At 33.9% G+C, this 14,997-nt stretch overlaps 2 protein-coding genes across 2 annotated transcripts; one reads left to right on the forward strand and one right to left on the reverse strand.

Annotated features, from left to right (window-relative positions):
- The first annotated feature begins 5,836 nt into the window (after positions 1 to 5,836).
- Positions 5,837 to 7,786, forward strand: LOC126848411 (uncharacterized). The gene is made up of 3 exons (XM_050589306.1): positions 5,837 to 6,081; positions 6,407 to 6,568; positions 6,658 to 7,786. Exons 1-3 carry the CDS (start codon positions 6,015 to 6,017, stop codon positions 6,882 to 6,884), a joined length of 456 nt encoding a protein of 151 aa, XP_050445263.1. The 5' UTR covers positions 5,837 to 6,014; the 3' UTR covers positions 6,885 to 7,786.
- A 1,260-nt stretch (positions 7,787 to 9,046) lies between these two features.
- Positions 9,047 to 13,888, reverse strand: LOC126848393 (uncharacterized). The gene is made up of 5 exons (XM_050589266.1): positions 13,283 to 13,888; positions 11,556 to 11,872; positions 10,343 to 10,906; positions 9,734 to 10,070; positions 9,047 to 9,649 (listed from the first exon to the last, which is right to left on the reverse strand). Exons 2-5 carry the CDS (start codon positions 11,763 to 11,765, stop codon positions 9,525 to 9,527), a joined length of 1,236 nt encoding a protein of 411 aa, XP_050445223.1. The 5' UTR covers positions 11,766 to 11,872; positions 13,283 to 13,888; the 3' UTR covers positions 9,047 to 9,524.
- Between the last annotated feature and the right edge of the window lie 1,109 nt (positions 13,889 to 14,997).

A 14,997-nucleotide genomic window follows, 5' to 3' on the forward strand; every position in this document is an offset into this window, starting at 1 on the left:
AATGTTTTATATAAAAATTTTATGAAAAATAGCTTTATTTAACTACATTAATAAAAATTATAAAAAATAATTTTTTGGGGAAAAAATTATTAAAAATAATTAAAAATTAAAAATAATTTTTTTTTTTTTTTCAAAAATAAAAGAAGAAAAAAATTTTTTTTAATTTTTATTAATATGGTTAAAGGTTAAAATGGTTATTTTTACCGTAACATTTTTGTATAAAACATTTTTTGATATCTCAAATAGTTTCGAGATATATCGAACAGAAAACCGCTTTACATATATAGGAATGCTTTCAGCTCTTAAAATCATTTGGGCCGCAATTAGAAAATTTCTATATTCATCTATTGACTCTCCATATATATCTTAAGTTTCATCAAAATCAGAATTTTCGGATTCGCGAGATTCCTTTGTTAGACATATATCATAGAAAGAATTTTTGAATGAGAAAATTGTGAGATCTTTCGAGCTGCCTTTGATATTAAGCGTTAATTTCTTCATGTGATATAATCTTTAGTGCTTATGAACATTTAGGTCACTCGGATTTAGTGCGGACGCGCATTTAGTGCGAAATGACAATGAAAGATGTGTAAGAAATCTCGAAGTATTCGCCACAATGCTAGAAATAACTGCACTTAATACTCCGAGATGCCCTGCATTAATCGTAATATTAATGAAACCATTTAATGAAACTTCTTGATTTTGTTCTTCCACTTCTGAAATTTTTAAAATATTGACATCAAGTGTTAAAGATTTTTGCTATGTACGTCTCTAACTTACAGTCTGAGATTGAATCACCCTTTCGTAATTTTAAATTTTATTCATTTAATCTTGAAAAAAAGAAAATGAGTAAGGCGGGAGGGAGGAAAGCAGAGACCGATCAGGGTCGCTCAAAGGATTCGGTTAATGACACACGTCGTAGTTGCCTACCAGAGTATCCCTGTGGTCCGACCACGCCCCGCTCTCGCAAGAAGATTACACGAAATTGACCGTTTTTGAGGAAAAAATAAGCATGAAGCATGGCCGCTCTTTAGGCTGGTGATTTCGTTCCCGAAACGAGGGCCGTCTTTCAACCTAAGCGAGACTGACTCATGTAAACGATACGCTCGCAGATCGGAGGCGTTCCACTCGTTTGAGGAAACTGTTACATTGATTAAAATTGTTCGCGTCCATCTCGCGCTGTATATAACGATTACACGTCGAGGACGCGATGGACGTACGAGCAATAACGAAGATTAACTGCGTCCCGCAAAGTACGAGACGTGATTAAAGTACACGTTATTGTCGCCATCGGTAGTGCGTTATATCATAAATTTCACAGAAATGTTCTATTCGATAATGCGCGAGGGAACTAATTTTTCAAGTTCATATATCATAATATTAATCAATATCCGTCTCTGATTATTAAAGTAGTAACAAATTTTTTAACAAAATGTAGCATTATTTGCCTTAATTATATCGCAATCCATTTTTGTTTATTCTTCTTCAAATTTTTTGCCAAGTTCTCAGTAAATGATATATTATTGAAATCAACATAAATTTAAATTGATGTTAAAATATTTCCAAATCAGTTCGCCGATGAAAACGAGAGCAGAAATTGAGTATCCCGTTATCAGTATGTAAATCATCGAATGATGTATATGAACGTGCATAGAATTCATTTGCTTTCGATTTATGTGGATAGTTGTCTCCTTCGTCTCATTCCGCAGATATTCGTGATACCACTTATTGCGAATACCGCTTTCTGTGAGCATTAGAAATAATTCATTGACGCGTTTGATATAAGGCGATCCTTCGGGAAAGACATTACCGGCCAGTGGCGATAGATAACAGAGTTTCGTTGTCTTTAACATGGTCTTATCATCTTGCTTGTTATTCATTGCGAACAATTTGGCCCAATTTTCTTCCATAAAGCAGGTAACATTTTGATAGATCAGTAAATCTTTGAGGCAGTCGTCTGTATAAATAAAGTTTACGATTTTCTTGCCTGATTTGTAAATGTTATCCTTAAAGGCACTGTTATATTGCGTGATAATTGACAGTATATTTGCGTCTATCATTAATACGAGATCGGAATTTATTAGATCTTGTAAACGATCGTACTTAACGTAGTCATTGCTCTTGAAACTGATGCTCGTCAACTCGGCGAAAAGGGTTGAGGAGTAACATGCGTAGACAGCGAAAATGCTGAGAAGGATGATTCGCTCGTGTAATTTTGTGGACACCGATGGAAAGGATGTGGCCAGTATGATACCGACAATTTTCACGAGATGCCATCTACTTGAATTGAACTTCATTAATCTTGAGCACAACCAGAAGATTCCTACGATCGAGAAATTCAGGACAAACAATTGGAATGCAATGCCGCTCATAAAATGCTGCTTAACGAGCATCTTCGGTACCACGAAGCACCAATTCTCGATAAAGTAAGGATAAGTATATTGTATAGCAGGTGGTGACTCTTTGTATACATTTCCCCACATCGGCAGCGTAATCAGAAGGGCGTCGTATTTTTTAGAAGCTATATCGGGCAAGATACCAGATGCAGTGCCATTAGACATCCTTTTGAAGTATGCATTGTGCTTTTGTATTATCTTGGGAACACTGGTGAAATTCATTTTGTCCGCCAGGATATCAATCAGGATTTTATCGACGCCTTTTAACTTTTTTTCCGTGACTGATACAATGTCGCTGTACGGCGGTCGACGAGTAAAAGCGTAAACTAATGGATAACCATGCATATTTGGAAAGTTGTCCGTGAACCATGCACTATTTTCGGAATACGATTCATCGTTGTGACTGTCGGTGAACGGGTTGTATCGATGAACAATCGTAGAATACTCCGATACTCCGGAATATTCTACGACGATCGCGTCGAGAATGTTCCTCGACCACATCGCTCGAAAGAGCGTTACGAGATTGCGACACGGTTGTCGAAGTATCATCAGTACAAGTATCTTGGGCCGGACGCGATCGTGAATGAAGCGTTTCATATCTTGGGCTATGAACTCGCCTTCGACGATATCCGGCTCTCGCTTTGAGACATAGGTGTACACGACTAGATCGCGTGACATTCCGCAGGAAGAAACTTGAGACGGCTTCGTCTGATCCGCATTTACGTAAAGAGTTGGTACTCGTTGACTTGTCGCCACGAATATTTTATCGAGAATATCATCTATTTTTCCGTTTCGTAGTATGAAAAGAGCGTCCCTCGCTTGTGATGTTTGCAACACTTTGCTTAAGATATCCACGAAAAAGTCTTTGTCTGAGCGATTATTTAACGGGGGAAAACGGCAGCGAATTTCAACGAGGTAGGAAAACATAATAGTCCAGAAGAAATGTTGCCGCGTAATCCTCATCTTGTCGAAGAAAGCGAGCGTGATTATCGGATATAGTCGAAACGACGACTGCGAAAGGAATAACTCAAAAGTGAGTATCGACAATTGTAAAAGACTATATATTGCTAGAACGCAAGTGAACAATGGAAAAATAGTTTAAAATATTTATGCGGATTGCTTTAAGAAAATGTAATAATTTCACCGCATAATAACACAGCAACTTAAGAATCATTAATCTTTGTCACTATCATATTGATTCTTGTGCATCAAAAATAAAAAATTGATTGTTATTTTTTCAGTGTTGAATAAAAGCTATGAAATATATAAAATTTTTATATACAATAAATAAATTAGTGCGATTTTACTTCTTCAATTATATCATGACATAATTACATGTTTCATCCTAAAGTCCCCAAGAAAATATATATTTTAACGCGTTTATTAACTTTTAATGCCATCTCACGGCATCTGTTTTACTAAGCATATAACTTTATAAGAATTTATTTTTTTTCTACTCTTAAAATAAATAAAAATGGCTGTTCTATTTTGTAATCTCAAAATTAAAGACCGACTTATTTCCCAACTTAGGATTACCGGATAATTTATAATACTATAATACTATAATTTATACAATATACTTATAACTTAATAAAAATAGTATTTAATTTAACATGCGAATATGGAATCCAACGGCGGGGATGCGAATGGCAGACGTAGCGACTTATAAAGAGCGCTACTCTCGAATTAATTCCCACGAGCTCGAGACTGAAGGAGACGGGATGGCCGGGTACGCGTATCCGGATCCCATAGTCCCGTGCCCTTTTAAGTTAAAGGGAAGAGGACTCGACGAGAGTGAATGCCGTGCAGGAACCGAAGGGACACCGATATAAATCAACGTCCGGCCGGCACGACTTGCGCCGCAAGAGGGGAACGGGACAGGAGAGACGCGCGTACGCGGGCGGCTGGAGACGCTGAAGTCGCTGTCTCCCCCTCGCTACTTATATGCTAATGTTAGCAAATCAATTTATTTATATTTATTTATAGCATTCAAATGTTTTTGGGGTTTGTGCACGGGTCGCTTGTCGGCGCGGACCACCCGCGAAAGCGAGCCGATCCCGCGCTCGCTGCGGGCTACGAGATCCGTGGGGTCCGATCGCCCACCCCTCCTTTCCCCCTTTTAGACTGATACAGATAGCTGGAGGATGCTAGAAGGGAAAGGGGGACGATCGACAAGTCGATTCAGAGTTTCACGATCCAGACTCCTGAACGCGATTGCGGCTAAAGGAAAGAAAGATAAGAGACTTTCACGCAAATGAGCTTTGAACGTATCTTTGAACGAGGCAAATATTCGTCGTAATAATCTTGCGTTCTGTCTTCTCAGAAACATATTGTTTTTGTTTTTTATATTCATAAGGATATTGAACTTTATTTTATGCTGATATATACTTGAACATATACGGCTGTGTCAATCTGATAAAAACTGCTGAACGATTAGAATTAACTGACACAGTTTATTCATTTTTAATGTTAATATACGTCTATGTATAATATGATATTATATCTATTTGTGTGTATTTATATTTATTTTATATTTCGATTAATCTTAAATTTGGTATTATGGAAAACTAAAATTTTAATGTAAATTGTAAGTGATATTAGATAAAATAATTTTATATTGTCAGAATGTATACATATAAATCAAATTTTTTATTACTTAAATGTGTGTTGATTTAAAATCCTGTTATTTATATTCTAGTTATCCACGTACAGATACACTATTACATATTTTTATGTGTTGCATTTTTTTCTCATATGTGGTTTACCAATATAAAATAATTCCATTTTGCTCTCTGGTAAATATGTACATGTATACACGCGGCTATATACCGGTAACGCTATAGCAAGAAATATTGCATATGTCGGGCGCGGTTAACTCCGAGTCACGCGTGACGTAACTCCGAGAGTACCCGAAGTCTTCAGTAACGTATAAAGAGATGTGATCTTGAGAAAATTTACTTATATTCACTTACGATAAATAAAAATTATTTTAATTTCCATTAATTTTAGTACGTTTCTTCCTTTAATACTTTTCAAACAGTATTGATCAATCGCTCAAAGATTATATTAAAATATTCATAGTAAATATGAATATATAGAGATTACTTATTTGCAAGACACGCGTTATAAGCGGCTGCGATGCAAGTAATTGTGATAATTAAACAATTATTGACGTAGATGTATAGAGTGGTTTCAATATAATAGTGATTTCAGAAGGCATATTTATTATATAAGAAAAAAAAACATTTATTTTAATATTAAAAATATTTTAGTTTGCATGGCTACTTGATGGTTTCTAAAAATTCATAATTTTTCAATAATTGGTATTCTTCCGGTAATTGTGTGTGTCAATAGACATTTGATAATATTGGAGAAATTTATAATAAATTTCTGAATCATCATTGCCTGAGGCTCTTTTAGGGAAAGGAAATTTCAGAGTATTTGGGATACCCGGTATAATCGGGCGACAGCGCAGCGTGCAGTCAGTTGTGTCGATTATAGGCGTGGACATATAGAGTATGTAGAGAATGTTTGTAGCAGTTTGGAGGCATTGAATCTCTCGCGTGTGAAGTTTTCGTGAAATAAAGAAACAAGACATATATCATATTTTACTCCAAAATGGCCGATGGAATTCGTTTATCTTTTTTCGTGACAGTGTTTCTTTTAATTTGCTGCGTCCAAGAAGGTATATTAAGTCAGTTATCTAAGGAATATGTATAGATTCTAATTAATTCTTCTACAGATTAACCTTCAAATAACCTTTTTAAAGATCGAGAATACAAATGCGTACTTTATACACTTATGTACTTATCGATATTCTTACAGAGCTTTGCAGATAACTTTAATAACTTTTATATCACAGATACATTTCTAACCTCTATTTTGCAGAAATAAATGTGTATTAGGTGTTATATTTAAATAAATACAGCTTTTGTAACATAATTAAAGAAAGTATGTATTTATAATTTAAAAATAACATGTTGGATTTTATTGTTGGATTACACTTCCAGGTTATTCTATCAAATGTTGGGATTGCAGATCAGATACAGATCCAAAATGCGGGGATCCGTTTGACAATACAACTGTACCTATGACAGATTGTAGTTTATCATTGGAACTGGAACATTTACCAGGTGTAAAACCGACAATGTGTCGCAAAATTCGTCAAAAAGGTCATACATCTTAAAATATAAAACATAAACTCATGACTCATCAATTTTATGGTTAAACTCTATGTTTTGCTTAAAATTATTGTTTATAGTTCACGGTGAATGGAGATATTTTCGTAGCTGCGCTTATATGGGTGAACCCGGGATTGCAGGTGACGAACGATTTTGTTTAATGAGAACTGGGACATATAATATATTTATGGAATACTGTACATGTAACAGTAAAGACGGTTGCAATTCGGCGCCATATCAATATGGAAATTGCCTGCTTTTGCTAATCGGTTTGATAACAACCGTTCGATATATATTCATTGTTTAAAAAAGTCAGCTCTCTAGCCAGAGATTTGTAACAGATCTGATTCACTGGATGGTTAAGATTTTAGTATGTCTACAGTTCAAGATTTTACTTGTACTTATTAAATACTCTTCTCATTTTTTCACGCTTCAAACTTCAAAGGAAGATAAACTTAAACAGTTAAATAATATATCGATAGGTACTATATACCTACCTAGTCTGTTTACAATGTAATTTTGTAATTTTATAATTTTTATAATTTTTTATGGGGAAAAAAATTAAGTGCCTGTTGTGTGCCTTATTATAAAGAGGTAATGAAAATTTTGTAAAACTATTTATAACAAGAAATAACTTCCAGTAGGTCAGTAGTATTTTCCTTGGCTTAAGCAATATTTTATCAATACAAATTACATATTTTATAGAAATATACTATATATATATATATATATATATATATATATATATATTGCTATATATATATAATGCTATATATATTGCGATATATATAAAAAAAATGTATATTGCATAAAACTTTTTCCATTTTTATATTAGAGTACAAATGATAAATTTTACTAATATTGGAGTAGTTTAGGATTATAACAATCTTATATATAGATATTAGTGATCAAATAGATAAAACCGTCCATTAATTATCATCCGTCCATTAATTGTACGGTCAATTTAGTTTTAACATGGCATGTTGCCATTTTTTATTATTTTTGTACATAATAATTTCTTTAGTAATATATAGCTTTTATACTGCCGTGCGATACAAACAAGGCATTATTCGTAACATTTTATATCATCATCGTACTTCATTCGTATGAAGCATAATATTATTTAACACATTATGCTCAAAATTTTTTACAAAATTGTCAAATGATTGTATGAAATGCAGACAATAAAATAATTTTTGAATCGAAAAATAGAGATATTGCCTTGAATATGAAACCTGAAAAAGTTATTGATTTTGTTTTATTCATAGAAAATTCGATAGAAAATTAATATAGAAACTTGTCTCGACATATATAATATATTATTAAGTATATTTAAAAAATATAAAGATATTTTTGTTTCTACATATAGTACAAAAGAAAAAAATATGTTTTAAACATATGTATGAAATAATGTGTTGATTTGAGTGTCAATTATGTACAATACAAATATTTATTAAAATATTATTAATATTACATATATGTTATTATAAAAGAAATACTTATCTAGAGAAGAAAGGATATTTTGATAATACTATGTTTATAACGTTGTAAACATTTTAACATTTTCTTAGCTATTTTCTTCTATGGTATACTTTTACATTGAGTTTTATATTGAGTTGTTAACATATTTAAAATATTACAATTATTTAAATATACAATTAAAATTATGAATATTTAAATTAAGAGTCAATATGAAATCTGAAAAATTTATATTCATGTTAAAAAGAAAGAATAGAAAAATGTCTTTATATATATATATATATATATATATATATATATATATATAAAATTTAAAAGTATATTTACAAATATAAAGATTTGTTTTTTTGCAAATAATAAACAAGTAAAAAAATATTTTAAACATATATACGAAATAATAAGTTGTTTTGTGTGTTGTGCATGCAAGTGTTGTTCAGTGACAATTATTTAAGATATAAATCCTAACTAATTAAAACTCAACATCTTTAAAAAGATATATTTAATTATAAAGATATATTTTACGATCGTTACGTCATTTTATCAGTCATATAAAATTCTTTATGTTATCAAATGTATAAATAATAATTACCGAAATAGATATTTCGATTTATCACAATTTAAAGTGGCTTTTAATTTTGCCAATACATCGATTTCAAATATTAATCGCTTGGTTCCTTTATAATCACCGTAAAAAATATGAGCATGTATACATATGTAAAACTATAGTGCAGATTTTCTTTTTTATCATTTTATCAAAAAAGTATATGATGTTTCAAAATACATTTTTATAGGCGACAACATGCTTCTTGATTGTCTTAATTTAAATAAATTATAGAAATTGTTATTTCTATAGATATTCTATAATCTATAGTGTCAACAAAAAATATCACTTAATACTAACATAACATGGTGAGCTTATGTTCTCGCGGTCTTACGAAATATGATATGTTGTACTTGCAGCATTACGATTATTTTTTTTAACTATATATATATATATATATATATATATATATGAATTAAACGGTAATTCTTACTTACTTTACGGACGGTTACATTGATCGAATTTGGAGGCAAAAGTATATTCAGTTCTCTTATTTGCGGACGGTTAAAATTGACGAAGAGTTTGTATATGAACAAACTGTGCATTTGTATATAAAAACATAAAAACATAAAAGTATGTAACGTACGTTTTTATAAACGATTTTTTCTTGTGTAAAATCAGCAACAGATTCTGAATATAAATATACGTATTAAGAGATGCACACGTATATAACAATCTTCAAATTCATACACGTACGTATCTATGATATTCTTTGGAATAGCTTTATCGATCAATATCTCAAATTTTTATGACGCACGTATATAGCGCTCTCATTTTTCCAGCGGTGTCTCTAGATATCTAAAAGGAAAGTACGTAGTCCAATGATCTTCGTCGTGTTGAATAAGTTATTACTCGTACGCCACATTTTTATTCAAACGCTTGCCATTTCGTTATCTCTTGCCCTGGTTTCGCTAGAGCTTGTTTCCATTGTTCGCCATAAGCTCCACCAACGTCAGGACCGATTACAAAGTGGCCTACGGGAGTTTTCTTGCCTAAAGACATAAATATAATAAAATTGATTACACACATTATGATATTTTATATCACAAAGATAGAATTTTTATTGATTTTCTTACCCATTTTATTCTTCGAGACGAACTTTACAACAAAGCTCACGTCATTGAGCGCTCCTTTGTACGGATTGTCGGCGACGACTCTCGCCGTTTCCGGCGAAAATTTCATGGATACTGTCGGCGCAAATCGATCGCTCTTCCAAAAGTGTGTTACTCGTCCATTATCGACAACTGACATTTTTAGATACATTTGTCCTTTCAATCCTTCGTGCTCATGCATCGTCTGAAGCGAACATCTCAGACGGTGAAGAGACAGTATCAGCTGCCCGCCGCTATCTTCGTCTTTCTCACCTTTTGATAGACATAATGATAATTCGACTTGTCCTTTTTTGTTCTCCTTCTGAAATAATATTGCCTCATATAATATTTCATATAATATTTTAATTAAATTAAATAGATATAAAGAATACAGTAAATAACACACAGCATATCACGAAGAAAGATCTCAGTATTTTTAGAAAATAATAAATGCACATCCACATTTTCACTAAAATGTGTAGGATGACGTTATAACTTTTCTTAATATAAAAAGAAAATGAAGAAAAATACTAAATATAATTTTAATGATTTCTCTTTTGCGACAGTATCACTGCGTAATTTTTAGAAACCTACTCTTTCCTCGGCACCTATGATACCACTTGCGATTGGTCGCAGCGGTTTCCATAGATCTCCCGTAGATACATCGCTGGTATGTTTCGATTTTGGTGGCTTGCAAACAAAATTTTTCGGATCGAGCGGAATCGTTGTCGCGCCGATGGTTCGTCTCTTGTCATAAGCTTTTCTCTCCGAAATCGTAGATTCCGCGAGCTTATCGGGACCTTTACAAAAGAATTGGCTGAGAAGCTTGTTCTTGGTGGATTCCTGATTTTCGATAGAACCACCCTGACCCTCCTTCTTTTTTCCGCCTTTCTTCGCCGAGTCTCCCTTAGTAGGCGATGTTTTTTCCTTATCCGAATCTTTCTTTTCAGTCGCTATCAGCGGTTTGTCTTCGAGAATCGCGTAGAGAGTAGCGACGATGAATCTGGATCCGTTGATTTCCTCCTCGACAACCTTCGATTTGCCAAACTTTTGCTTGGTTTCTTTGCGCAGGAGAAAAGTGAATCCCTCGTTCCATTGTGGCCAGGACTCATTTTTCGTGGTGGTCTCGAATTTTTCCTTGCCAGGTATCAACTTCACCTAAAGAAATTAAACCTTGAAATGACTTTTTTTTGATGATAAAATTTTAATTTGCTTTTAATTTATTGCTCAAGTTTTAAAATATATATGAATCAAACAAGAGATTAATAAAATAGACAAGCAATAAAATTATGATATATATATATAGATAAATAGAAAACACATATAGATGTACATATATATGTAGAAGATATGCCGTTTTGATCGCGAAACGGCGATGCCAGAAGTAATAGTGAATAAGAATACTACAGTCAATGCTACATATCTACAATACGATATTCTCGTGGTTCATGGTATTACGTAATCATAGATAACATCCAAGAGTTTCTTCGACTAGCGCTTTATACGTAATTTGTTGTACGGCAAAGCGAAACAAAGCACGATCTTGCAGCGTGCTTCGTTAAGTGTTGAAAGTGTAGGCGCACTCTGCGACGCGTATTTCCCGAAAAAATATTGTTATTTTATTTATGCACAGATAAAAGCGAAAAGATAAACAAAATAAGATCGAAACGTATAATTATTACGTCAAATTTATCGATTCAGTTGATTCACAGCGCTAAATGTGCATCGAGAATATATACGCGCTGTTGACAAGTCATACGCGCCTCTTGTTTGATCGATCCACATTCTCGAGCCACGTTTACTTTACCTTTACGACGTAGCTGTTGACTCTGGTGAAGCCAAAGTTCTGCGGCAAGTGTCTGGCACCGAGAACAGTGACGTGGAGCGTCTTATCGTTCGGCGAGTGTACGATCCTAATACCGATCTCCGGCTCCAAATTTACCGTGCGATCCAACGGCGTTGTGGACACCGTCTTCAGATTGTTGTCGATGAAATTCCTGAGCTTGGCCAGCGCCATGGTCGCGCGATTGTCCTCTCGAAATCCCAATTACAGCTTATCGGTAAATGAGCGATCGTTCAGATAACGGTTGATCACCGGGGACTCGGTAACGTTGTCCGTGCACACTGCAAAATTCTATCGTGAGCGCTTTACGGCAATCAGGTGCACGCCAAAGGTGTGCTATTAATATGCGTGCATATATAATGCGATGCCATATCTGCTTTCGATAGTCTAGAGATATAAATTTCGACGCAAAAAATTATTTACTACAGTCAACGACAAGAATTCCTGTCTTCGTTAAAAAGAGTTCTCAATCTTTATTATTGTTACATAAATTAAACACATGATAACAATCTGGTAATTGTAACGTTAATACAATAATTCAGTTTTACAATTATTTTAAAGCTTTATTAAGGATTCTTATTAGCTTTGATAAGAAGAACAAGTGTTCTCAATCATTTTAATATCGACATTTTATAATATCGCATCCACGAATGACTACTTTACAACTCATTTCAGTATTGAAGATAAATTTATAAATTTTACAGATGAATTAATTCAGAAAAGTAAAGCTTAGAGAAATATTGTTATATTTCGGAAGATTTTCCTTGGGCAAATCTGCCGATCTTAAAACTCCTCGATCGTAAATAGCGTGCTTTCTCTCATTAAGCCATAATATTTCTATCATCGACAACAGGTGATTATCAGCTGTTCCGGCAACAACCATACTGATCCTTTCATTCTCGATGTAAAACCGCGTTCGCGCAGAAACAGGATGTCCGAGAGAACGTCGAAGAAACGAGCTATCGATCGAACTTTCCCCGTGAAGAAAAAAAAAAGACCTCGCCCTGTCGTGACCACGTCGATTGATCTCGAGCAATCGCGCGGCTCGCTATACGACGACCGCGGAATGCCGCGAAGAAAATCACGTTTTCCACGGAGTTCGTATCGACACCGACCTTAATTATCGCGTCATTAATGAGATTTAATGTGCCAAACGCGATAAATGCCTGACATCTCTCATCTTCTTAATAGAGACTTTAACGCTCGGTATGTGTTATCTGAAGTAAAGAAAAAACAACGGCAACAACTTCTATCTTTTTATTACGATATTCTTCTATTTTGTGCATAAATCGAATAAAATTTCTCTCCAATAACATGCAATCAGAACATGCTACTTGGAGCAGGTCGTTAAAATTTAAATAACGGTAAATAGTAACATCAGTATAATGTATTTAATGATTTATAGTAACATCAGTATAATGTCTTTAATGATTTGTTAATTAATGCAAGATAGTTGCTTATCAGAGAGAAGCATATAATAATAGAAAATAATCTATTACATTATTCACATCTAATTTAAAACATGTGATTTCGAATTTCAAAAAAAAATCCAATTACTTTCTGTCAAATAGCTTATTCCACGTGAGATACATTAATTTCGTAATAATATCAAAGTTAATCTATAACATAAGTCAATAACGGCTTGCATCGCTATGCATTTCGTCGTGCATGCAAAGAAGTAAAAACTATACCATAATCGCAATTCCGCCGATTCGGAGCAAATTGCTGCAGCGGCCCCAAGTCTGAACGGTAGATCGAGATCTCTCAAGTAAGCAGGAAGAGAATAGTTGCTATCCGGCGAGGAGTCGGCGGAGGAGGTGTCGGCGCAGATGTACGCCTGGCGGGTTCGTTACGTCTCGAGAGATCCACCCGCGATGAATCTTCCTGTCGATGACCAATCGTCGATGTTAGACGCTGGATCCCATGATCACCAAAACAATCGAAATGCGACCACGCATCATCATCATCGATCGCGAAGAGGAAGAGAGAGCTTTCACCGCACACGCAGTCGCACGCGCTCGTAATATTCACTGCGTATCAGACCAACTACGTCATCGCAATCATCAACGAAACTCGCGGGGTCCCATGAATGGCTTTCGCAGGCGAATGCGCGAATGCGATCGTTGTTGCAGCTTTGTGACAAGTTCGACTTCGGTTGCGCGCGACGCGCCGTCGTGGTATGCAGCTTGCTCTCGCGTGGGCTCTCTTTATAAGAGGCCAGCACGACGCCGGTTTACAGTGATGGATAATAGCAAGGCGTCCAAAGGTATCTTTTGATGGGCACCATTATGCTTGGAAATATACGTAAGCAAATATATGTAACATAAGAAAGAGATTTTTGCCAAAGAAATATATATATTTTTTACGTATATATGTAAATTATTAATACCTTTTTAACACATACCACATTTTTTCTTTTTTTTAAATAATTTTCATCATTTATCTTTTTATTTTGCATACAAAATGTAGATGTAAGTCGTAATTATGATTTTGCTGAATATATTTAATATATTATTAAATTGGTCATTCTTATTGTGCATGATTATATATTAGATGGTTAGTTTAAATCCAAAGTCAAGTTAATTTTAATTTTTTAATTTTCATGAGAATTTTTGGAAACTTATTAGAGGTCCGTAACTACGGTACTGTCACAGAAGTGGTCGTTGCCGCTAAAATAGGGGGATTTACTTGTGCCGCCATCGTATATCCGTCTCTAGCCTGTAGATTGTAGTTGTGTGAAGTGACGCCTGTTGCGCTCGCAAGGTCGTGCGTTTATATTACACGCTGCTGCATGTGTACAGGTGCGTGAACGTGCAGGCGCTTCTGCGTCAGTAAATACAACTACATGGAAGAAGGGTATACACAGGATAACAGGACCGTAACAGTCACAATTCTGCCCATCCGAGCAAAAATAATAGATAAGAATATAAAATAACAAATATTTGATACAAGATTTTAATATTAAAATTTATATAAAAATTTTAATAATATAGTGTAAAGATGTTCTTTTTGTAGTAAGAAAGTAAGAAATTTAGTTTATTTACAGAATAAAAATTTAGATAATATATTAAAAACAATAAAAAATGTGATATATGTTTTTTTACATAATGTTACCTAATTAGTGATGAAAAATTAATAAATTGACGTAATAAATGTATGCGATATTTATGCACATAAGTATGATAAATAACATTTGAGACGAGAAGAAAAGATTGGCAGCTTATAGAGAATATGTGCTATATAGAAGAAGTTATTTATCTTGGTGCGTAGAAGAAACTAATTGTAATTTCACGATAATCTCGTGCTGGCAGTTAAAAGAATGCGGTAGAGAATATCGCGTTGCATAAAGAATGAGTTACGACAATTGCATTAGAATATGATATGTTAACGTAACGTACATACATTA

This window comes from Cataglyphis hispanica, chromosome 3 (assembly GCF_021464435.1).
Source record: "Cataglyphis hispanica isolate Lineage 1 chromosome 3, ULB_Chis1_1.0, whole genome shotgun sequence".
In the NCBI taxonomy this organism is placed as follows: domain Eukaryota; kingdom Metazoa; phylum Arthropoda; class Insecta; order Hymenoptera; family Formicidae; genus Cataglyphis; species Cataglyphis hispanica.

Excerpts from the sequence above, each read along its gene's own strand:
- LOC126848393 (XM_050589266.1), bottom strand. The coding sequence starts at position 11,765 with ATGGCGCTGGCCAAGCTCAGGAATTTCATCGACAACAATCTGAAGACG. Across the intron at positions 10,907-11,555 it reads TCAACAGCTACGTCGTAAAG|GTGAAGTTGATACCTGGCAA; the intron begins GTAAAGTAAACG and ends TAATTTCTTTAG. Across the intron at positions 10,071-10,342 it reads TCATAGGTGCCGAGGAAAGA|AAGGAGAACAAAAAAGGACA; the intron begins GTAGGTTTCTAA and ends ATATTATTTCAG.
- LOC126848411 (XM_050589306.1), top strand. The coding sequence starts at position 6,015 with ATGGCCGATGGAATTCGTTTATCTTTTTTCGTGACAGTGTTTCTTTTA. Across the intron at positions 6,082-6,406 it reads AATTTGCTGCGTCCAAGAAG|GTTATTCTATCAAATGTTGG; the intron begins GTATATTAAGTC and ends TTACACTTCCAG. Across the intron at positions 6,569-6,657 it reads TCGCAAAATTCGTCAAAAAG|TTCACGGTGAATGGAGATAT; the intron begins GTCATACATCTT and ends TATTGTTTATAG.